The following is a 26,581-nucleotide window of genomic DNA, read 5'->3' on the forward strand; positions in this document are numbered from 1 at the left end:
TCCGTACAACTCACTGTTTAGAAGCATCTGTCTGAATCTGAACAGGAAATTACTTTTCTCTTCTTAATCTGTGGGTTACTGAGTATAAGCAGGAAAGACATTTAAATATATATACATTTTAAATTATTTAATATATACATATATTCCTATATAAAAGACATATGCATAGATATACACACATAGCTTTATAAATAATAGCTGTTTTATGATAATATATTACTTACATTTGTTTAGCACCTTATACTTGTTATAAAGTTCTTCCAAATACATCATTGGTTAAGAATGTCATGTAATTAACTCTGTAAGCCTCTGGTTACACAATGGTACCTCACAATTTAGACCTCCTCATAAATGGAATACTGCATCTAAAGCAGAATCAACCCAGGGCATGGTAAAATGGAAAAATCACACTTATCTGTGATATTTAAGAAAATTATCTCAAATCAGGCTAGAGAGGCAGAAACGAATCAACCATTCCATTTTTATTTTTGCTTTTCTTGTGATTCAATTCGTTAAAGCTACCCTCAACACGTAATGCATTTTTTTGTTATGTAAGTCTAGACTATAACGATTGTATCATTTCTTTTACCCAAGCTAATTTTCCTTTCCTTTGGTTCACAAGGACAAGGGTAATAATTGATATTCTAATTTTGATTTTTGAAGTACTACATTTGGTAGGGTAAGGTAAGTCTAAAACAGCAATAATTTTTTTTAAAGTTGTTGGATTTGTTAACGACTGGGAACAGAACAAGGATCTTATTGTGATAGAGGAACACAAACAAACTCTCTGTGCTTGACGATATATAGGCTGTATTGAGAATTTTTAAAGGATTTAATTCATTAAGTATACTTTTGACAACAAGATTTGCCCGTTCAGTTTTCACTTCTCTGACATGCTATTCTAATGTTAGTGTAGGATTAAAAAAAGTTTGTATGTGATGTGCTATTTTAAAATCTTTTTCAAATACTATATTTTGCATCCTGTGGTCTCTATATGGCCCAGAGTGGTGTTTTTATAGCTCTTCTGGTTAAAAATTTTTGTCTTGAGTCATGTTACGCTTGCCTTGTATGTGCTTTAAAGTTGCATTATGTATATCTCACCTCATCAGAAAACTGCCAGTGCTTTTTGCTGGAGGCAAGAGAAGGAATTTCATACCCATTAATTTAATTGCTTTACGCCAAAACACCCAGTTTTCTGTTTTATACATTAATCTGTAAATAATGTCTCAATATTTTTCCTATTAGTTGAATTTTAACCAAATGTATTTGCTGTTTTATATTTTTCATCTTATTTGTGCAATCTGTTTGATTTTTTTTACTTTGAACTTCATACCTTTTCCTACTTATTTAAGCATCCAACCTTTACTTTAGTGCCATTATAAAGGCATTTCATATTCTCTTTCTCAATGACTGTTTTTGTTTGTCTTAGGGAATGATCTTGGTAAAATAACTTTATCTTTTTTTAAAATTACTAATCTCCTAAGTAGTGAAGTTTCTTTTGATTCTGTATGAACTAGATTTAATTTAATAAATAATTGTTGGTGCTTTCAAGTCTTAAGTGCACAGTGTATAGTGAAAAAATGTTAAACAAGATTTCAGAAAAGCTAAGTTTTTTGTTTTGTCACTAACTATACATGAACCTCAAGCCTTTGTGTCTATAGAACAAAAATTTCATGCCCCCTTAAGACAACGTTGTGAAGGTCATATGAGATAATGCATGTGGAAGTCCTTTATAAATTGCAAAATTTAGCCTATTATTTTTACTATCATTGTTATTATTAAGGGTTTTGCCATTACAGGTGAACATTTGAATTGTGCATAACCAATATTGTACCAGTGGTGAAACTGGCAACGACTAGGTTTTTAAGACATGTGAGAAGGTGGAAAATGTGGTGAATTTGCCCAGTCGTTCAGCATTATGTGAACTGTGAAAGACAGTGAAACTGCAAAACTGTGAAAGACAGTTTTGGCAGAATAATTACTTTTTCCATCCTCAGATATACTGCCTCCCTTTCCATAGAAACTATGCAAGGCAAGACGTCATATGTTTAAAATCTTTAAATCTAAAAAGGAAAAAAGAAAAGAAAAGAAAGAAATCTCACCTTCAAAACAAATAAACTTCAGAGGGACCTGCAGGGTTTTGAGCCTAATGTTTCCCTGTCCCACAGATTAGGAGCCATTAGGAATCTTATGGGACCCTGTTGAACTGTGCCTATGATCTCACGGGGACTTTGGCTCCTGGTATCTCATACCATGCACCTTAGGAAGTTCTTGGATCAGAGGCAGATGTGATCACTTTTGTCATTTTTCCCAGTATGGCCCCAGTGCTGTGGCTGATCGTCTCTACTGATGAAGCAACTGGAGAATTGGGAAGTCATTAGTCGCTGTGAGGTCAACTCCAGAGGAGCAAAACTGATTTGGAATTTGGCTTGTTGAACTGATCTCATCAATTTATATTCCATCAGACATAGCTAATACTCTGTTCCTTTTAAGTGTTTGTAACTATGGCTAAGTATCTTAAAGTTAAAACCGCCTTTTTTTTTCACAATTCAACAAATATTTTTGAATGTTCACTGAGTGATAGACATGAGCCTATATCCCAAGGGAGAATCATAGAACAAGAAGACTGAGTCTCTTTGTCCTGGAAGAGCTCAAGAACTAATGGGGGAAGTATCTGTAAGAAAATTATTACAATATGAAGAACAAAAGGCTACAGATGCCTTTAGCTGTGAATGACCACATCAGATTTGAGGATTAGTCAATTCTGCAGCTCAAGAAGTTCATCAGGGAACATGCGTATAGAGGAGATAAGCTGTAACACAGTAAGCGTACTGGAAAGTGTGCTTGGACAAACCAAAGTGTAGCTGACCCCGGATATTTTCCTTTCTATTTTGCCATTCCTTGGTGTGACCTGTGATGACTCCTGCCTATAAGTAGGAGAACTCCCAGAGGATTCCTCAGAGACGTCATCTCAGACCTCATTGCCCATAATTGGGCCCTAAGCAAATAATTGGCTGCTATTAAAAGTTGAGTTAGAGTTTGCAGGGCTAAGTGGGAGTTTGTGGGAGTTTGAAAGGGAATCCTAGTAAAGAAAATAACAGATTCGTTAGTTTTCCTTCTAACAGTCAGGACCCTCAGCTGCAGGTCTGCTGGAGTTTGCTGGAGGTCCACTCCAGACGCTGTTTGCCTGGGTATCAGCAGTGGAGGCTGCAGAACAGCAAATATTGCTGAACAGCAAATGTTGCTGCCTGATCGTTCATCTGGAGGCTTTGTCTCACAGGGGTACCCAGCAGTGTGAGGTGTCAGTCTGCCCCTACTGGGGGTTGCCTCCCAGTTAGGCTACTCAGGAGTCAGGGACCCACTTGAGGAGGCAGTCTGTCCATTCTCAGATCTCAAACTCTGTGCTGGGAGAACCACTACTCTCTTCAAAGCTGTCAGACAGGGACATTTAAGTTTGCAGAGGTTTCTGCTGCCTTTTGTTTGGCTATGCCCTGCCCCCAGAGGTGGAGTCTACAGTGACAGGCAGGCATTCTTGAGCTGCAGTGGGCTCCACGAAGTTCGAGCTTCCTGGCCTCTTTGTTTACCTACTCAAGCCTCAGCAATGGCGGGTGCCCCTCCCCCAGGCTCACTGCCATGTTGCAATTCAATCTCAGATTGCTGTGCTAGCAATGAGCGAGGCTCTGTGGGCATGGGGCCCTCTGAGCCATGCGTGCGATATAATCTCCTGGTGTGCCGTTTGCTAAGACTGTTGGAAAAGTGCAGTATTAGGGTGGGAGTGACCCGATTTTCCAGGTGCCATCTCTCACAGCTTCCCTTGGCTAGGAAAGGGAATTCCCTGACCCCTTGTGCTTCCTGGGTGAAGCAATGCCTTTCCCTGCTTCGGCTCATGCTCGGTGGGCTGCACCCACTGTCCTGCAGCCACTGTCCAACAAGCCTCAGTGAGATGAACCTGGTACCTCAGTTGGAAATGCAGAAATCACCCATCTTCTGCATCACTCACGCTGGGAGCTGTAGACTGGAGCTGTTCCTATTCAGCCATCTTGGAACCACCAAAACTAACAAACAGAAAGGACATCCACACCAAAACCCCATCTGTACATCACCATCATGAAAGACCAAAGGAAGATAAAACCACAAAGATGGGGAAAAACAGAGCAGAAAAGCTGAAAATTCTAAAAATCAGAGTGCCTCTCCCCCTCCAAAGGAACGCAGCTCCTCTCCAGCAACGGAACAAAGCTGGACAGAGAATGACTTTGATGAGTTGAGAGAAGAAGGCTTCAGAAGATCAAACTTCTTCAAGCTAAAGGAGGAAGTTTAAACCATCACAAAGCAGCTAAAAACCTTGAAAAAAGATTAGATGAATGGCTAACTAGAATAACCAGTGTAGAGAAGTCCTTACATGACCTGATGGAGCTGAAAACCATGGCACGAGAACTACGTGACGAATGCACAAGCTTCAGTAGCCGATTCAATCAACTGGAAGAAAGGGTATCAGTGATTGAAGATCAAATGAATGAAATGAAGCGAGAAGAGAAGTTTAGAGAAAAAAGAATAAAAAGAAGCAAACAAAGCCTCCAAGAAATATGGGACTATGTGAAAAGACCAAATCTACATCTGATTGGTGTACCTGAAAGTGATGGGGAGAATGGAACCAAGTTGGAAAACACTCTGCAGGATATTATCCAGGAGAACTTCCCCAACCTAGCAAGGCAGGCCAACATTCAAATTCAGGAAATACAGAGAATACCACAAAGATACTCCTCGAAAAGAGCAACTCCAAGACACATAATTGTCAGACTCACCAAAGTTGAAATGAAGGAAAAAATGTTAAGGGCAGCCAGAGAGAAAGTTCAGGTTACACACAAAGGGAAGCCCATCAGACTAACAGTGGATCTCTAGGCAGAAACCCTACAAGACAAAAGGGAGTGGAGGCCAATATTCAACATTTTTAAAGAAAAGAATTTTCAACCCAGAATTTCATAGCCAGCCAAACTAAGCTTCATAAGTGAAGGAGACATAAAATCCTTTACAGACAAGCAAATGCTGAGAGATTTTGTCACCACCAGGCCTGCCCTACAAAAGCTCCTGAAGGAAGCACTAAACATGGAAAGGAACAACTGGTACCAGCCACTGCAAAATCATGCCAAAATGTAAAGACCATCGATGCTAGGAAGAAACTGCATCAACTAACAAGCAAAAGAACCAGCTAACATCACAATGACAGGATCAGATTCACACATAACAATATTAACCTTAAATGTAAATAGACTAAATGCTCCAATTAAAAGACACAGACTGGCAAATTGGATAAAGAGTCAAGACACATCAGTGTGCTGTATTCAGGAGACCCATCTCATGTGCAGAGACACACATAGGCTCAAAATAAAGGTATGGAGGAAGATCTACCAAGCAAATGGAAAACAAAAAAGGCAGGGGTTGCAATCCTAGTCTCTGATAAAACAGACTTTAAACCAACAAAGATCAAAAGAGACAAAGAAAGCCATTACATAATGGTAAAGGGATCAATTCAACAAGGAGAACTAACTATCCTAAATATATATGCACCCAATACAGAAGCACCCAGATTCATACAGCAAGTCCTTAGAGACCTACAAAGAGACTTAGGCTCCCACACAATAATAATGGGAATCAACATTAGAGAGATCAATGAGACAGAAAGTTAACAAGGATATCCAGGAATTGAACTCAGCTCTGCACCAAGTGGACCTAATAGACACCTACAGAACTATCCACCCCAAATCAACAGAATATGCATTCTTCTCAGCACCGCATCACACTTATTCCAAAATTGACGACATAGTTGGAAGTAAAGCACTCCTCAGCAAATGTAAAAGAACAGAAATTATAACAAACTGTCTCTCAGACCACAGTGCAATCAAACTAGAACTCAGGATTAAGAAACTCACTCAAAACCACTCAACTACATGGAAACTGAACAACCTGCTCCTGAATGACTACTGGGTACATAACGAAATGAAGGCAGAAATAAAGATGTTATTTGAAAACAATGAGAACAAAGATACAACATACCAGAATCTCTGGGACACATTTAAAGCAGTGTGTAGAGGGAAATTTATAGCACTAAATGCCCACAAGAGAAAGCAGGAAAGATCTAAAATTGACACCCTAACATCACAATTGAAAGAACTAGAGAAGCAGGAGCAAACACATTCAAAAGCCAGCAGAAGGCAAGAAATAACTAAGATCAGAGCAGAACTGAAGGAGATAGAGACACAAAAAACCCTTCAAAAAATCAATGAATCCAGGAGCTGGTTTTTTGAAAAGATCAACAAAATTGATAGACCACTAGCAAGACTAATAAAGAAGAAAAGAGAGAAGAATCAAATAGACGCAATAAAAAATGACAAAGGGGATATCACCACCGATCCCACAGAAATACAAACTACCATCAGAGAATACTATAAACACCTCCACACAAATAAACTAGAAAATCTAGAAGAAATGGATAAATTCCTGGACACATACACCCTCCCAAGACTAAACCAGGAAGAAGCTGAATCCCTCAATAGACCAATAACAGGCTCTGAAATTGAGGCAATAATTAATAGCCTACCAACCAAAAAAAGTCCAGGATCAGATGGATTCACAGCCGAATGCTACCAGAGGTACAAGGAGGAGCTGGGACCATTCCTTCTGAAACTATTCCAATCAATAGAAAAAGAGGGAATCCTCCCTAACTCATTTTATGAGGCCAGCATCATCCTGATACCAAAGCCTGGCAGAGACACAGAAAAAAAAGAGAATTTTAGACCAATATCCCTGATGAACATCGTTGCAAAAATCTTCAATAAAATACTGGCAAACTGAATCCAGCAGCACCTCAAAAAGCTTATCCACTATGATCAAGTGGGCTTCATCCCTGGAATGCAAGGCTGATTCAACATATGCAAATCAATAAACGTAATCCAGCATATAAACAGAACCAAAGACAAAAACCACATGATTATCTCAATAGATGCAGAAAAGGCCTTTGACAAAATTCAACAGCACTTCATGCTAAAAACTCTCAATAAATTAGGTATCGATGGGACGTATCTCAAAATAATAAGAGCTATTTATGACAAACCCACAGCCAATATCATACTGAATGGGCAAAAACCGGAAGCATTCCCTTTGAAAACTGGCACAAGACAGGGATGCCCTCTCTCACCCCTCCTATTCAACATAGTGTTGGAAGTTCTGGCCAGGGCAATCAGGCAGGAGAAAGAAATAAAGGGTATTCAATTAGGAAAAGAGAAAGTCAAATTGTCCCTGTTTGCAGATGACATGATTGTGTATCTAGAAAGCCCCAGGTCTCAGCCCAAAATCTCCTTAAGCTGAGAAGCAACTTCAGCAAAGTCTCAGGATACAAAATCAATGTGCAGAAATCACAAGCATTCTTATACACCAATAACAGACAGAGAGCCAAATCATGAGTGAACTCCCATTCACAATTGCTTCAAAGAGAATAAAATACCTAGGAATCCAACTTACAAGGGATGTGAAGGACCTCTTCAAGGAGAACTACAAACCACTGCTCAACGAAATAAAGGAGGACACAAACAAATGGAAGAACATTCCATGCTCTTGGATAGGAAGAATCAATATCGTGAAAATGGCCATATTGCCCAAGGTAATTTATAGATTTAATACCATCTCCATGAAGCTACCAATGACTTTCTTCACAGAATTGGAAAAAACTACTTTAAAGTTCATATGGAACCACAAAAGACCCTGCATTGCCAAGACAATCCTAAGTCCAGAGAACACAGCTGCAGGCATCACGCTGCCTGACTTCAAACTGTACTACAAGGCTACAGTAACCAAAACTGCATGGTACTGGTACCAAAACAGAGATATAGACCAATGGAACAGAACAGAGCCCTCAGAAATAATACCACACATCTACAGCCATCTGATCTTTGACAAACCTGACAAAAATGGGAAATGGGGAAAGGATTCCCTATTTAATAAATGGTGCTGGGAAAACTGGCTAGCCATATGTAGAAAGGTGAAACTGGATCCCTTCCTTGCACCTTACACAAAAATTAATTCAAGATGGATTAAAGACTTAAATGTTAGACCTAAAACCATACAAGCCCTAGAGGAAAACCTAGGCAATACCATTTAGGACATAGGCATGGGCAAGGACTTCATGTCTAAAACACCAAAAGCAATGGCAACAAAAGCCAAAATTGACAAATGGGATCTAATTAAACTAAAGAGCTTCTGTATGGCAAAAGAAATTACCATCAGAGTGAACAGGCAACCTACAGAATGGGAGACAATTTTTGCAATCTACTCATCTGACAAAGGGTTAATATCCAGAATCTACAAAGAACTCAAACAAATTTAGAAGAAAAAAACAAACAACCCCATCAAAAAGTGAACAAAGGATATGAACAGACACTTCTCAAAAGAAGACATTTATGCAGCCAATAGACACACGAAAAAATGCTCATCATCACTGGCCATCAGAGAAGTGCAAATCAAAACCACAGTGAGATACCATCTCACACCAGTTAGAATGTCGATCATTAAAAAGTCAGGAAACAACAGATGCTGGAGAGGATGTAGAGAAATAGGAACACTTTCACACTGTTGGTAGGACTGTGACTGGTTCAACCATTGTGGAAGACAGTGTGGCGATTCCTCAAGGATCTAGAACTAGAAATACCATTTGACCCAGCCATCCCATTACTGGGTATATACCAAAAGGATTATAAATCATGTTGCTATAAAGACACATGCACGCGTATGTTTATTGTGGCACTATTCACAATAGCAAAGACTTGGAACCAACCCAAATGTCCGTCAATGATAGAGTGGATTAAGAAAATGTGACACATATACACCATGTAATACTACACAGCCATAAAAAAGGATGAGTTCATGTCCTTTGTAGGGATATGGATGAAGCTGGAAACCATCATTCTCAGCAAACTATCGCAAGGACAAAAAACCAAACGCGGCATATTCTCACTCATAGGTGGGAAGTGAACAATGAGAACACTTGGACATAGGAAGGGGACCATCACACACCGGGGCCTGTCATGGGGTGGGGGGATGGGGGAGGGATAGCATTAGGAGATATACCTAATGTAAATGACGAGTTAATGGGTGCAGCACACCAACATGGCACATGTATGCATATGTAACAAACCTGCATGTTGAGCACATGTACCCTAGAACTTAAAGTGTGATAATAATAATATTAAAAAAGAAAATAACAGATTCAAAGATGTACAGGAATCTGGCACTTTAGGAAACAGTTTCCAGGAGGCTGGAGTGTAGACTATGCCAAAGAGAAGATTGGGAGAGAAAAGATTGAGGTTGGGCCAGATCGGGAAATGCCTGAATGTCATGCTAATGATTATTCTGAAGAAAAATGAAGCCAATAGAGGATTTTAAGACATTGACAGCCCTTTTGTTAATGTCCTTCTAGACTTTTTGGAGATCTGACATTCATTCTCAAGTGAAGAACTTGTGTTAACATCATTCCTGGAAATCTCCCATGTTTATAGAATTTTATACTTCCAACTATATATATATATTTTACTTTGAAGGTCATTTTGACTCAATATTAGAACATTGATTTGCATTTTCTCTCCTTGAGTAGCTTAGAGGTGTCACTCCCTTCCCCTCATCATCAAATATCACTATTGGAAAGTCTAATGATAATGTCTTATTCTTTCCCTGAGAAGTGACTTGGTCGGCCAGGCATGGTGGCTCATGCCTGTAATCCTAGCTCTTTGGGAGGCCGAGGCAGGTGGATCACTTGAGGTCAAGAGTTCGGGACCAGCCTGGCCAACATGGTGAAACCCCGTCACTACTAAAAATACAAAAATTAGCCGGGCATGGTGGCATGTGCCTGTAATCCCAGCTACTTGGGAGGCTAAGCCAGGAGACTCACTTGAACCTAGGGGTGGAGGTTGCAGTGAGCCAAGATCGTGCCAATTCACTGCAGCCTGGGCAAAAGAGTGAAACTCCATCTCAAAAAAAAAAAAAAGAAAGAAAAAAGAAAAAAAAAGTGACTTGGTCTTTTTGCTTGCTGATTATAGATTTTTTTTTTTAAGTCCAGAGGTTGTACCAGAATATATCTTTATATTACGCCACTCTGGGTCAATTTTTCCAAATATATAACTTTTCAATATACTCTCAGGTTTTATTTATTTCAGGAGAAAGATTTTTTTATTCTAGATTTTAAAATGTGCCCTATTGTAGAGATTTGTTTTCTTTCTTGGGGACTCTTACATACGTGTGTTAGATCTTCTCTGCCTATTTGTTGCCTTGAATTTTTTGTTAACTATTTTTATATTACCCTTCAGTTTTCACATCTTCTATTGAAAAAGATTATCCATTATCTTTATTTGTTCTTGTGCTCCTTCTAGTTCACTCTTCATTTCAAAAATGCATTTTTATTTTATATCTAATTCTTTATGGATATCTTTCATCTGTCTTTTAAAAAGTTGTTTTTTTAAATTAATCACCTAATTACAACTTCAGCAATTCTAATTTAGGTTTTTCCTTCATTACTTTTATTATTTTCCTTTAGCTCCTATTGAAATTTTATCTTACAGTTTTCATCTGTTTTGTAGGCATGTCTTTCTAATGTGCTTTCATCATAAGAGCATGATTTTGCTCCTTATTCTCTTTTTTTATGTTTACAGGAAAATTTTATTTTATTATTTATTTTTATTTTATTTTATTTTATTCTAAGTTCCAAGATACATGTGCAGAATGTGCAGGTTTGTTACATAGGTAAATGTGTGCCATGGTGGTTTGCTGCCCCTATTAACCCATCACCTAGGTATTAAGCCCTGCATGCCTTATTTATCCTGATGCTCTCCCTCCCTCCGTGCCCCAGCAGGCCCCAATGTGTGTTATTCCCTTCCCTGTATCTATGTGTTCTCATTGTTCAGCTCCCACTTATGAGTGAGAACACGTGTTGTTTGGTTTTCTGTTCCTGTGTTAGTTTGCTGAGGATGATGGCTTCCAGCTTCATCCATGTCCCTGCAAAGAACATGATCTCATTCCTTTTTATGGCTGCATAATATTCCATGGTGTATATATGTACCATATTTTCTTTATCCAGCGTATCATTGATGGGCATTTGGGTTGATTCCATGTCTTTGCTATTGTGAATAGTGCTGCGATAAACATATGTGTGCATGTGTCTTTATAATAGAACAATTTATATTCCTTTGGGTATATACCCAGTAGTGGGATTTCTAGGTCAAATTGTATTTCTGGTTCTAGATCCTTGAGGAATCACCACACTGTCTTCCACAATGGTTGAACTAATTTACACTCCCACCAACAGTGTACAAGTATTCCTATTTCTCCACAGACTCACAAGCATGTTTTTTCTTGACTTTTTAATGATCATCATTCTCACTGGCATGAGATGATACCTCATTGTGATTTTGATTAGCATTTCTCTAACAATCAGTGATGTTGAGCTTTTTTTCATATGTTTGTTGGCCGCATAAATGTCTTCTTTTGAGAAGTGTTTGTTCATGTTTTTTATTTCTTATAATAACTGTATATGGAAATTGACTGGAGTCATTTTTATATTGCTTTTTTTTTCTTTCTTTTTGAGACAGAGTTTTGCTCTGTCACCCAGGCTGGAGTGCAGTGGAGTGATCTCAGCTCACTGTAATCTCCGCCTCCCAGGTTCAAGCGATTCTCATGCCTCAGCCTCCCAAATAGCTGGGATTACAAGTTCATGCCACCATGCCCAGCTAATTTTTGTATTATAGTAGAGATGGGATTTCACTTTGTTGGCCAGGCTGGTCTCAACCTCCTGACCTCAAGTGATCCGCCTGCCTCAGCCTTCCAAAGTGCTGAGATTACAGGCGTGAGCCACTGCACCCAGCCCTTGCTTATTTGTAAGTGAAATGAGTTTTCCTGGTCTTTTAGAAGGGAGATGTGGACTAGGATGGCACTGCTACTTTCTTGATTCCCAGGATTCCATTGTCATCTTCACAGTGATGCAGGTGCATTCTGGCCCCTCTGCTTCCACCCTCTCTTTTTATCTGAACTTTCTTAGTCCTTCATCCCAGTGTCTCTGCCTTGCTCAATTTGAATGATGCAATTCCCTGTAGTTTCTCTTCGGTGCATGGGTTTGTCCCAGAAAAGGCTTCAGTTTGTAGTTTTACCAATTCATGGAACTCAGGCCTAACAGAATGCCCCAGCACCATCAGACTGTGGCATTGTAGTCTTATCCGTTCATCACAGCCTGAAAAGTCCATTCGCAGCTGCTTCTGCTGCTCTTCTGGAACTTTCCAGTGAGAACTTCATGGCCCTTTGGGGTTTCTTGGCTCTCAAGACCTTCACAAATGCCTCTGCCTTCCCACTGTGGTTGATAGTTTGTCCCTCCAAGTCTGCTTGTGCTTTGGGGTCAGTTGTGGATATCTTGTTCACCTACTATGGTGTATATTGTCCATTGTGTTTTTTGTTTTGCTCTACTATCTGCACTGTCTTCATAGGGAGAATGAGATTCAAACACTTTGCCACTATCATCTGTCCAGAATTCCTCCCGTTTTTCTTGAGAAAAAAAAAAAGAAGTTCTGTGATTTTGTCATTGACAAATGTATGAGACTATTGACATCTATAACATCATTGAGATAGTTCGGATATTTTCCCCTCCAAATCTCATGTTGAAATTTGATCCCCAGTGTTGGAGTGGGGTCTAATGGGAGGAGTTTGGGTCATGGGGGCTGATCCCTTATGAATGCCTTGGTGCCAGCTTTGTAATGAGTGAGTTCTTCTTGGTCTATTAGTTCCCACCAGAACTGATCGTTAAAAGTCTTTTAAAACGTCTGGCACCTCCCTCCCCTCTCTTGCTTCCTTTCTTTTACCATGTGATGCCTGCTTCCTTTCACCTTCTACCATGAGTGGAAGCTTCCTGAGGCCCTCACCAGAAGCAGATGCTGGCAACCATGTTTCTTGTAAAGCCTGCAGAACCATAAGCCAAATAAACTTATCTTCTTTATAAATTACCCAGTAATTTATAAAGTATCCCTTCATAGTAACACAATTGGACCAAGATGATCCTTGGAAAAGTTGAGCTTTGGGGCTACGCTTTTGAAGTCCCCTGAAATTCTGAGAGCCCCTGTTTTTGCTTTTGAATTTACATGTGCATGGCCTCATTTGAGCCAAGTATATGATTAGGATTTACAAATCACAATATTGTGAGGGGGCTCTGGGGTCAGACAGATCTGGAATCAAATCCTGCTTCTGCCACTCTGTCATTTTACCTTTTACATGTTAATTTATTCCTCTGGGTTTTCTTCATCTATGACATGCAAATACTACAGCTCCAACTACCACCACTAACTGCCTCAAAGGGTAATTAGGATTAAACAGTGTTGGATATTTCAAGGTTAATACATTCATGTTTATAGTATTTTGATTTGAGAGCATCCTAATGCATAGAAGTGTAATAAAGTGACAGTATAGAAAACAGTTGAAAATATAATCATTTCTTTTATATTACACAAAAATCTTTATTGTAGAATTTTACAAAGAATGGCAATTAACTATTTTTCCAAATAAGCTTATGAATACATCAGAATTTAGAAGTATGTCCTAACTATCAGAAATTGTATTTAGATTTAGTATTGAGAACCAGCCCACCAATATTGCTGCTGTCACTTCTCTCAGCAATCAGGTAAAGCAACGTGTTACAGAGAGAAAGTGGCTTCGCCCTCACACTTGCATAGAACCTGACTCGTGTCCTGCCTTCACCATTTAGTAGGAGTTTAGTTTGGTTTGTTGTACCCACAGAGAAAGCTTTCTTTTAAGGCTATGAGTTTGCAAACAATCAAATTCAATGAATGTTAGTTGAGTATCTACTAACTGCTAGAAACTGGCATAGGTACCAGGCATACAGCAATGAATGAGACAGCAAGAGTCCTCACCCTCCTGGAACTTACAGTTCAGGGTCAAAGACAAACAAAGAAACCACAACTGTGTGCAGTGATAGGTGCTGTAATACAGGAGAACCAGGTATTATGGAAGATGCCACTTAACCCAGACTTGAGGTTCAGGAAAGGTTTCCTGAAGAAAAGCATACCTTAGTTGGCAGCTGAAGATGTGTAGGAATTCCCAAGCTAACAGGAAGATAGACAGAAAAGGTTTGTGCAGACTTGTGGAGACATGCACATTTGAGGACAAGAAAACTGAAGGACTAATTCATAAAGTAGTGTTCCCAATACTGGCTGGAGAGTTTTTAAAAATACAAATATTTTAATGGACCCCACCCAGACTTAATGAATCACATTCTCAGGGAATGAGTGCCAGGGTTCTTATTATTAGCTCATATAGAGAGCCACTGGCTCAGGGTATATGTGGGGGAGGTTGGAGAAGAGGTGTCAAGGCAGGGAAGTTGAGGCTGGGGAGATAAACCAGGGGTGCACCTTGAAAGGTTTGCAAACAACGTTGTGGAGTTTGAATTTTATCCTAAGGGCAGGGGGAGCTGTGGAAGAATTTGGTGAGTATGGAGATGGGATCATCAGATTTACGGTTTCTAATGATCACTCAGTTGAGTAACACATGGTGCCTACCTTCATGAGGGATACAATCTATTTTATAAGGTTCAACCTCTTTGAGCCTCACTTTTAAAAACCTAAAATGGAAATAATACCCATTTTGCATGATTCCTGTGAGGTTTAACTGAAATAACTTATGTGAAGTGCGTAGTACCATGCCTGATACGCCGTTGGGATGCAAAAGATGTGAATTATTATTATTTGAGAAAGTGATAGAGCCAAGTAGTTGGTGGACATTACACTCACCCCCATACAACCTTAGAGAAGGTGGAGATCTGACTCCAAGATCTTCTGACAAATTCTTTTCCTTGGCCCACACCTGGGACACCAGAAAGAGCCCACTCTCACCCCACTCCTCACTCTCCCCTCACTCCCCACTCTCACCTCACTCCCTGCTCTCACCTCACTCCCTGCTCTCACCTCACTCTCCACTCTCACTTCACTCCTCACTCTCTAATTTGCATGGCTTTAGTTACAGTCTTTATTCTGATGAATTCCAAATCTCCACTTCCAGCCTGTTTTTTTTTTCTAAGCTCCAAGCCCATACATTCATCTGCATCCTAGATAGTTCCACTTAAATGTCTGTGGGTACTTCATTCAAATTAGGTCTTCTAATATCATATGCCACCCCAAGAAAACCAAACCAAGTCAAACCAAACCCAGCTTTTCCAACATTAGCCCTACTAAGTTGGGCCAGAGACGTGGGAATCATCTCAAATCACTCATCTCTATTTTCTCCAAGCAAGCTTCCCAAATCCACAATCTTCTCTCCAGGCATAGACCACCACCCTCCCCCAAACCATCACCACTTCCCATGTGGTCTAGTGAAATAGCCCCTGTGTTCCCTATACCATTCTTTGCACCCACTCCAACCCTGCACCCTGTAATTCTGAGAAATCTTCTAAGATAAAAAATTGATAAAAAATCCTTCCCCCACACTTCAGCCTCTTCAGGGGCTTTCCAATGCCCTTAAAAATGAACTCCAAACCCTTTACCAAGATGCTCCCTGAAAGATCTTAAAGGTGAGACCCTTCAAGATCTCACCTCTTAAGTCTCACTTTCTCCCATGCTGCCTTTCTTATTTTATGCTCCAGTCATTCTGAACTAGAAAAAAAAAATCACCTTCTCTCTCGCTCTCAGATCTGTGCAACATGATGATTTGTCCAACCAGAATCCCTTTCACACTGGATAACTTTTTGTCCCTTAGGCCTTGGGGAGTCAGCCCTTGAACCTTTATATTAGTTGAGGTTTCCTCATTGTATGGATTTGTAGTCTCTTCATCTCCTCCTCCCTCCAGTGCTATTTGTCATACTTGTAATTTCTTAATGCCCATCTTCCCCACCAGTTGTAGGCAACATCATGGCAAAAGAATATATAAAGTCGATCCACATTATTCACAAATTCTCCTTGGGAATTTGCCTACTTGCTCAAATTTACTTGTAACCCCCTAATCAATATGGTCATTCTTGGACATGCACAGAGAAGTGAAAAATTTGAGTCGTGCAATGCACACGTTCTCAGTGGAGGCTGAAGAAGGCGATTCTCTGCCTTCTTGTTTCATTTCTCATACTATAAGCAAGTGTCCATTTTGCAGTCCATTTAGTGCCATAATTTTTGGATTTTTGTGCTTTTTGTTGGTTATTTCACTGTTCACAATGGCCCCCAGATGTGGTGCTGAGGTGCTGCCTATGGTTTGTAAGGGCAAGAAGGCTGTGGTGTGCCTGAAAGAGAAAATATCTGTGTTAAATAAGCTCCATTGCATGAGCTATAATGCTGTTGGCCATGAGTTCAATGTGAATGAATGAACAATATATATGAAATCAGGTGTCTTCAAACAGAAATACACATAAAACAAGGTTATGTATCCATCAACTGATGAAAATGTTGTAGCCAGAGGCTTGCAGGAACCTAGTCCTATATTTCTCCTAAGAGAAAAAGTTTAGTATTGGCTGATTCAGTGTTTGCAATTACTTTATAGAACAAAGCTACCGCAAATAGTAAGAATCAACTGTACTTTAATAACTTTGATATCCTCAGTAGCTAACACAGTGACTCTCCTGTAATAGTTATTCAATAAATATTTTTTGAAACTGAATTTTTATATGTGCTATATATGAATATAGACTTATACATATGTACACACACATACTTTATACATATACATGTAGAAATAATATATAATATAGAAATAAATTAAGTTGAAGTAGTCTTTCATGCCAAAGATGTACCTCACAGCTGTATTGTTACTTTCTGCCTCTTAAAAAATGCCTAAATGTAGGTTTAGTTTTGATACCATCTTTACTTTTATTTTTGTCTAGGATGCTGGGGAAATGGTTCGTTCCTTTGTTGGTGGTTTGGAACTTATTGTCAATTTACTGAAATCAGATAACAAAGAAGTTCTGGCAAGTGTATGTGCTGCCATTACCAACATAGCAAAAGATCAAGAAAATTTAGCTGTTATTACAGATCATGGAGTTGTTCCTTTATTGTCCAAACTGGCAAATACAGTAAGTAACAAATCTTTTTGTTTTACATGCATATTGTCCTGAGATATCATGGTGTAGTGATGAAAACAATGCATTTGCAGTCCAGAAACCTGGATTCAAGTTTAATACCCATTGCTTATGAGGTATGAGATTTGGTCAACTCATTTAGTTTCTCTGAGACTAATATATGTGAAAGCGTATTTTAAACTATAAAATGTTAGTATTACAAGATCCTTGTAAAATAGAAGCTGTTTTTTATTTGCCACTGGCAAGTAAAGTGGCAAATACAAGTGCTATTATGTAAGTGTTAACTATCATCTTCACCGCCACCATCATGGTTATGATTCTCGATGGTTCTTCATGCCAACGTTAGAAATCAAATGTGCCTCCCCAGTTTAGCAAGCTTCAATCGATGGCATTCTTGAGCTAGAAGACTTTGGCAATCATTGCATTGTTTATCCAGAGCTGTGCCAGACAGAATAAGCAGTCTTGAGAGACAATGACTTCACCATGACCAGAGGTATTTGAGCATAGCTTGGACTACCACTTGGCAGAAAAGTCATAGAGCAGAAATTCAAACCCTGGAAGGATGCTTGGTCTAGAAGACTTTGAGTTCCTAAGAATATCTGTCAGATTCAGTTAAGGACACCAAGTTGTTGCCTGAATCAAGAGAGCAGTACTCTTAATAAACACAAAACCATCCAATTCAGTAATAGTATGCCCATTACAGGGCAATTACATATACAAAGAAGGATATCGTCTGCATCAAAAAATACAGAAAGGAAAATGGAAGACCCAAAATATGTCTTCGGATTTGCTGCACTCTCTTCTCCCTCTCAGGAGGCAAGGGAACCAAGGTGTATTACTGATATCAATGTATTCCTAGGGTGGAGAAATCCAGTCAGTCCACTTATCCCAGTTAAGTGCGCTATCCCTTTAAGAATATCTAATATTCTTTAAATATTTGGATTACAAAATAACTTGCTGATCTGTAATTTTGCGTTGTGTAGTAGACTGACTCTAAAGAAAATCTAGCCTTGAGCTAATGACTGATGTCAGATGCTTGGTCACCTTTCAGTGCACTGACTGCATTCAGTTCATAAGAAGAAAACTCAAGATTGAACGTTGGTCCGTTGGTGACCCACCAAAAGTCTAGTTCCTTCAGCTGGGTGCAGTGGCTCACGCCTGTAATCTCAGCACTTTTGGAGGCCGAAGTGAGTGGATCACTTGAGGCCAGGAGTTCAAGACCAGCCTGGCCAACATGGTGAAACCCCTTCTCTACTAAAAATACAAAAATTAGCCAGGCGTGGTGGCGGGCACCTGTAATCTCAGCTACTTGGGAGGCCGAGGCATGAGAATCACTTGAATCCAGGAGGCAGAGCTTGCAGTGAGCTGAGATGGCACCACTGCACTTCAGCCTGGGCAACAGAGTGAGACTCCATCTAAAAAAGACTAGTTCCTTCAAGACATCACCTAGGTAGTCAGCCAGCTGGCCCTTTTCTCTAGACTCATTGGTGTCTTAATGGTTAATAAACATAAAATGCTTATAGACATGATCTTGCAGGGTCATTACAATGCACAGATCCCATTTCATTTTCCTTTGCACAGAATAACAATAAATTGAGACATCATCTAGCAGAAGCTATTTCACGTTGCTGTATGTGGGGCAGGAATAGAGTGGCCTTCGGTGAGCACAAAGCAGTGGCTCCACTAGTGCGTTATCTGAAATCAAATGACACCAACGTGCATCGGGCGACAGCTCAGGCCTTGTACCAACTCTCAGAAGATGCCGATAACTGCATCACCATGCATGAGAATGGTGCAGTAAAGGTACAGTTGAATGACTTTGTGGTTTAGTCCAAGTTTGGTAAATGTAGCCTGGAAAGAAACTTAGGCATCATTAAGATTTCTCTAAAGGAGGTATTCAGAGACACAAAAGTGCCTGCCTGCTGCATCATGGCTGCATTCAAGCCATGTGTTATCATGACTTTTTTTTTCTTTTTAAACAAGGTCTCGCTGTGTTGCCCAGGCTGGAGTATAGTGGTGCAATCATAGTTCACTGCAGCCTTGAACTCATGGGCTCAAGTGATCCTCCTGCCTCCCCCTCCCAAGTAGCCACGACTACAGGTGCATGCCACCATACCTGGCTAATTCTTTTAATTTTTTATACAGACAGGGTCTTGCCATGCTGCCCTGGCTGGTCTTGAACTGCTGGCCTCAAGTGATTCTCCTGCTTCGGCCTCCGAAAGTGTTGGGATTACAGGAGTGAGTCACAATGCCCAGCCAGTGTGTTATGATGATTTATGCTGCAGAAAAGTTGTATGGAGATAGAATTTTTATAAATTAAAGCATAGAAATGTACTTAGTAAAATAATCATTCCATAATTTGATTTTTGATGAAAGAAAATGTACAGCATATGGACAAGCAGTAGTACTCACAATTCTATTGGCTATAGTGTTTACTTAACACATAAATAATAAAGGATAGAGACAACCATAGGCACCAACTAAACACCAAAGGAACTGGCTGAAACAATAACTAGATGGAGCTTGTTAGTCTAAACCATAACAACAATAGATAGATTCAAAGACATGTTTGTTTGTTTGTTTGTTTAAATCTATGCATCTGTAGACAGGAAAGTTTCTGTAAAGAGACTCTAACTTACCTACACATTGCAAACCAACTAGAATATTTTGCTGGCAATAAATATAAAAATACTTAGAGTACATGAACAGCTCACATGTATTAGGAAAAATTGATTTAAAATATTAGTTCTTTTCTATAGCCTGTTTCCTTGTACAATATAATTTTACTGCTTATTACCTTCATTTGGAGCCTATGACAACCAGATGCATTTACATCTTAAAATAGATGCCCAAAGTGGACTTGTTGTTTTAGCAAAGAGTTAAAAACCGCAGTTAGTCATATCTAGTCAAATCTAGATATGCTAGATATGAAACATCTTAGGAGGAATAGTACTCTTAAAATACCAATTGGCAATTTTTGAGGCAATTATTTTAATTAGTTCTTGAAATCTATTCCAGTAGAAGAATATGATGTTAATTTTTCTGAAATTAAACTCAATATATGTTTGAATGTGTCAACCTTTCCATTATAAATCTGTTTTTATGGCATGTAAATTAGGCCAGATTAGTTTCTTCAAGCAAAAATCTGGCCAAAGCATCTTTTAAACTAAGTAACAATGTTTAAAAGTAAATTATAAAAAACATTGGAACGTTAACTTCAAGTTGTTCAGGAATGCTAAAAAGGCCATTGTCTCAATATGACTGTGTTCCCATTTCAAAAAGGAAGATATTTCTAATTTAAAATTATGCATACTTTTATTGAACAGGGACTTGCACAACCTAAGTATGCAGTCTTAAAAAAAATAAATAAATATATAAATATATAAATATATAAATAAATAAATATATAATAAATAAAATTTAAGTAGCCAGGTAAAATTGTCTGACATATAGCATATGCTTAGACAATTGTCAGTTAGTTTAAGCTCAAAAAGTTTAAAAATGTATAGGCATGCACCTGTAGTCCCAGCTACTCGGGAGGCTGAGGCAGGAGAATCGCTTGAACCTGGGAGGTGGAGGTTGCAGTGAGCTGAGATCACACCACTGCACTCCAGCCTGGGTGATAGAGCGAGACTCTGTCTCAAAAAAAAAAAAAAAAAAAAAAAGCACTAAGGTGTACATGTAATGGTTCAGTTGACATAAATGCCTGGTGTATATGCAACTCGCAATTATTTCTTCTGATGCAAGCCAATAGATAATCCAAAATCATTTATGAATATTATCCTACCTTGTAAAGTGACCAAACTGTGTTTGCCCACCCACACAGTTAGGAAAGTTTCTGTGAAGAGAAACTTTAGAATTAGAAAAAGAAAGGCAATAAGAAAGATTAGAGTGAAGGACAGAAAAGAAAAAAGCAAAGAAGGAAAATTGTGTCTGTTGTGTTCTAGAGCCTTTCCCAGATTATCCTTGGGTTTCTTGGGGGCCTTTCTCTTTAGTCTGTTTGCATTTCCAACAACCTCTTACTCCTACTGGAGGAAAACTGTAAAGAACAGGGTACTTTTTTGTAAATTACTCTGCAATAACATAGAGGCAGACCTTACCATGCTGTGTTACCAGCAGAAATATGCAACCTGGAGATTGTCTCTCTCGACCTCTTTTTCCTACTCCGTTCTGAGCCCCAGAACTTGTGGGGTCATGGGGGAAGAATAACAACCTATGTTTCCTTTCTCTGGTTTTCTTTAAGGAGGAAAAAAATGTAGGTGTGGCATACTGGGTGTTGGTAGAATCATAATTTGATAGTTGCTTGGATATGGGAATAAAGGAAAGCCTAGTAAAAAAATGATTCCAGATTTCAGCCTAGATGAAGAGGAAGATTTCACGAGCCAGGTAATGCAAAAAATTTTGGCACATCGGGGTGGTTCAATTACCTGCAGAGAATGTGTCACAACTACATGTGTGACTGCTAACATTTCTGACTTCGAATGCATGTAAATTTTATCCAGTATTTTGGCAAAACCCTGGCTGTCTTTGTTCCTAATTCCTGCTGCCGACTTCTCGTCAAATGCTTGTTATTTTCCAGTTGTACAAACATTCCTGCTGCAGCTGCCAATGAGCGAATGTTGATAGGCTCTTTAACAATGACCAGAGTCACCGTGTCGCCTATTCATAAGTAATTGATCCTAGGATTAGCTGCTTTGTTAGACAATTTCCTCAACAGCAGTGGCCGATGTAATGCGGTGTATCTGTCTCCTGAAGGCTAAGGTTTATTCTATCCTGACAGTGACGGAGCAGGGTCTGAAATATAATGAGTTCAGTTTCTAATGTGTTCAGTTTGAATAGTCAGTTTGAATTTTAGGTGTAAAGCAGCGGTGCCCAGCAGAAATGTCACATAAGCCATGTATGTAATATTAAATTTTCTAGCAGTCACACTTTAAGAAAAGATAAAAGGAAACAGTGAAATTAATTTTAGTAATATATTTAACCCAATCCACTTGACCTTTGAACAATGCAGGAGTTAGGGGTCATGACCCACTACACTGTCAAAATCCACATATAACTTTTGACTGCCCCAGAACTGAACTACTGATAGCCTACTGTTGACCAAAAACATCAACAGTTGATTAATACATATTTCGTATATGTATTATGTATTAGTACAATAAAATTAGCTAGAGGAAGAAAAGTGTTATGAGAATCATAAGGAAGAGAAAATATATTTACTGTTTATTAAGTGGAAGTGGATCATCCTAAAGGTCTTCATCCTTGTCATCTTCACGTAGAGTAGGCTGAAGAGGAGGAGGAAGAAGTTGAGTTGGTCTCGCTGTCTCAGGAGTGGCAGAAGCTGAAGAAAATCCACATATAAGTGGACTCGTGCAGTTTAAACTTTTGTTGTTCAAGGGTACATGGTGTATATCCAAAATATTGTTATTTCAACATATAGTCAATATAAAAATTACTTAAGATACTTTATATTATTATTATTTATTTATTTTTGGGACGGAGTTTCGGTCTTGTCGTCCAGGCTGGAGTGCAATGGCTCAATCTCGGCTCACTGCAACCCCCGCCTCCTGGGTTTGAGCGATTCTCCTGCCTCAGCCTCCTGAGTAGCTGGGATTACAGGCACCTGCCATGATGCCCGACTAATTTTTGTCTTCTTAGTAGAGACAGGGTTTCACCATGTTGGCCAGGCTAGTCTCGAACTCCTGACCTCAGGTGATCCACCCACCTCGGCCTTTGTACCCAAGTCTTCAAAATCTCTTGTGTGTTTTCTAGTATGTCTCGGTTTGCACCAGCCACATTTTAAGTGCTCACTAGTGGCTAGCGGTTTCCTTGCCAGACTGTGCAATTCCAGAGTGGAGAGTGGAGAGTGGAGAGATTCGGAAATTATCAGCAGGGGGTATTAAGCCATTAATGAGGGTGGATGAGATGTTTTTGGCAGAGAGTTTAGAGAGGCCTGGGAAATATCTACATTTTCACTTTTGGGGCATGTAAACTAGGAAGAAGAGCTGTCAGACTAGACTGGAGAAGTTAAGAGGTTAACCAGGAGTTCTAGAAGTCAAAGGAAGAGCAAGTTTCAAAAGGGTTTGTGTTTAAATACTGGTAAGAGGTCAACAAGGATTTCCTGATCCACTTATGTTGAAAAATCAGCTTGTGTTTTAGAAGAGGTTAAGAATCTCTTCTAAATGTGTTAATCTATCCCCTCCAATACGGTGTGATAGGAATATTCAATCCTATTCTCTTTATGATTTTGCACAGACTTCCTTTTCAAATGTATCAGCCCAGGGATTTGTATCATTACAAATTTGTGAATATGGATGCAGATTTGTTGGAAACTATGTGGAAAATATGAGAAGTCTAAGAGATATCCAAGTTATTTGCTAATTATAACAAAACTGTAGCAAAGGAGAGTAATGGGGAAGAATAAATTGCAGGAAAAAAATTCATCATCAAGGCAAGCCCTTTCCTAGGACAGAAAAAGTGATTAACTAGAAGACTGATGAGCACCTATTAAAGGCATCAAGCTTCTTTCCCCATGGTGTCATTGGATTTGTTTTTGCAAATGTCTATACCAGGCAAGTGAAAGCTACATCATGGCTTATAACTTTCTGAAAGGCAGGAAATTGAAGAGATTGCAGACAAATACAATCAGAAGTATGTCCAGCATTGGCAGAGTAAGTGGAGAGCAGTTCAATTGGAACTGCTGAATTGGTACAGCCAACAGGCTAGCTGCCTCCTAGGCTCAGTACATGTACTGGCGTTCCAGAGAGCCAGAAAGATGATCCCAGACGCAAACACACCCATCGTTTTTGAAGCCTAGCACAGGGACAAAAAAATACTGTTAATGTTTGTGAGTCAAGTAAACGGATTTTAGATACTAAGGTCACCTAGAAACACTCATTAAGTGCCCATATACTTAATGTTTTATCTAAATATATTTCCTGTTAATTAAAACTCTTAATGTCGCTGTAGTTTTGAGTGTTTTTCTCCCATTCCAGACATTCCTTGGAGTGCCGAGAAGAGTTTACTAGGTGATATGCTATTAAATAATTTAATAGAACCAATTGGTATCGATGAATATATACTACATATAGAGTAATAAACAGACTTGTTTCTGATTGGCTTTTTAATTTTTATTTGTATTTCTCCTGTAAAGTGAGAAAGAAGTTCATGATTACTGAAGGGGTCCAGTAAGTCAGAGTTTAGTTCATCATGTTTAACTTTAATATCATATGTACATCAAATGCTTTTATTTCAATTTTTTTTTAATTTTAAGAGATCTTGACAGCTTTAAGGGATAATTGACATACACATGCACATTTTAAGGTGTACACTTTGATAGATTTTGACATATATATGCCTACACCCACACATACACATGAAACTATTACCAAACCAAAATGATGATCACCCACAGTTTCCTGGTACCCTTTCATAATCCCTGTCTCCTGCCCCACTCTGCCTGGGCCAATCACTGGTCTGCTTTCTGTCAATATAGATAAGTTTTCATTTTCTAGAACTTAAGAAAAATGGGTTCCTACAGTAAGTACTTGGTTTTTTTGTTTGGCTTCCTTCACTCAGCTTACTTATTTTCGTATTAATTCACATTCTTATGTGGCTCAATCAACTCTTTTATCTCTGAGTGGTAGTCCATTGTATGAAATTATCATAATTTGGTTATCCTTTCTTTTTTTGTTTTGTTTAGTTTTGTTTTGTGACAGAATCTGTCTCTGTGGCCCAGGGTGGAGTTCAGTGGCGCGATCTGGGCTCACTGCAACCTCTACCTCCTTGGCTCAAGCAATTCTCATGCCTCAGCCTCCCGAGTAGCTGGGGTTACAGGCATGTGCCACCACACCGGGCTAATTTTTGTATTTTTGGTAGATACTGGGTTTTGCCATGTTGGCCAGACTGGTCTCAAACTCTTGACCTCAAATGATCTGCCCACCTCATCCTCCCAAAGTGTTGGGATTACAAGCGTAAGCCACTGTGCCCAACCTCCTTTCATTTGTTAATGAATATTTATTTCCGGTTTGGGTTGTTACAAATAAAGCTGCTACGAACATTCATGTACAAGTCATTGGGTGGACATTTGCTTCCTCTTCTCTTAGGTAAATACCTAGGAGTGAATGGCTGGATCATATGGTATGTGTACCTTTAACTTTTTAAAAAATTGCCAGACCGTTTTCCAAAGTGTGCCATTTTTGCATTCCCACCAGCTGTATAGGAAAGCATCCTTGCCAACACTTGGTATGGCCAGTCTTTTTGATTTTAGACATTCTAACAGGTATGTGATGGTATCTTATGATTTCAATTTCAGTTTTCCTAATGATTAATGATGTGGACATCCTATGTGCTTGTATATCAGCTGTATAACTCCTCGGGCAAAGTGTTCACATTTTTGACCACTTTTTAATTGGGTTGTTTTCTTATTATTGGGTTTTGAGAGTTCTGTATACGTTCTGGTTGCTTACCATATGTGTAATTTGCAAATATTTTCTCCCCATCTGTAGCTAGTCTTTCATTCTCTTAACTGTGTCTTTCGAAGAGCAGAAGTTTTTAATGCTGGTGAAGTCCAATTTATTTTTTTAATGAATTGTGTTTTTGGTTGCATATCTGAGAAATATTTGCCTAACACATGGTCTCAAGGATTTCATGCTTTCTTCTGAAGTTTTATAATTTTTGGTTTTTCACTTTTAGTCTATGACCCATTCGAGTAAACTTTTTTATGATACTAATTATGAATCAAAGTTCATTTGGAGGGCATATTAGCATTATTTATTGAAAAAACCGTTTGCCCTTTTCTCACTGAATTTCTTTTCCAATTAAAAAACAACTGGACCAGGCACAGTGGCTCATGCCTGTAATCTGTATTATTATAAAATGGTCATCTTTATTCTTGGTCATATTCTTTGTTTTGAAATCATTTTCTGATACTAATATAGACACCCTTGGTTTTTTTGAGAGGGTACTAATATTAGCATACTAAAGTTTTATAGCTTTTAATATCCTTTCATCATATTTGTGTCTTTTCACTTAAAGTGGATAATCGTAGGCAGCATATAGTTAGGGCTTACTTTTATTTATTTATTTATTTATTTATTTATTTATTTATTTATTTAGAGACAGAGTCTCGCCATGTCGCCAGGCTAGAGTGCAGTGACACGATCTCGGCTCACTGCAACCTCCACCTCCCGGATTCAAGCGATTCTCCTGCCTCAGCCTCCTGAGTAGCTGGGATTACAGGCATGTGCCAGCATGCCCAGCTAATTTTTGTATTTTTAGTAGAGACAGGGTTTCACCATGTTGGTCAGGATGGTCTCAGTCTCCTGACCTAGTGATCTGCCGGCCTCGGCCTCCCAAAGTGCTGGGATTACAGGTGTGAGCGACTGCGCCCGGCCGGGGCTTACTTTTTTATTCAGTCTTTTATACAACCTCTGCCTTTATTGGGAGGGGAAGTGGTTACACTATTTACATTTAATGTGATATTGACAAGGT

At 39.1% G+C, this 26,581-nt stretch overlaps 1 protein-coding gene across 6 annotated transcripts in view; it reads left to right on the forward strand.

The window, feature by feature from the left end:
* ODAD2 (outer dynein arm docking complex subunit 2) overlaps window positions 1–26,581 on the forward strand; it is a 187,378-nt gene that overhangs the window by 120,272 nt on the left and 40,525 nt on the right. For all 6 annotated transcript variants that reach the window (XM_055352423.2, XM_063710262.1, XM_019034304.4 and 3 more), the window contains 2 exons: window positions 16,895–17,083; window positions 18,671–18,892. In XM_055352423.2, coding sequence (XP_055208398.2) covers window positions 16,895–17,083; window positions 18,671–18,892 — 411 coding nt within the window. The remainder of the gene's footprint in view (window positions 1–16,894; window positions 17,084–18,670; window positions 18,893–26,581) is intronic.

This window comes from Gorilla gorilla, chromosome 8 (genome assembly GCF_029281585.2).
Source record: "Gorilla gorilla gorilla isolate KB3781 chromosome 8, NHGRI_mGorGor1-v2.1_pri, whole genome shotgun sequence".
NCBI classification, from domain to species: domain Eukaryota; kingdom Metazoa; phylum Chordata; class Mammalia; order Primates; family Hominidae; genus Gorilla; species Gorilla gorilla.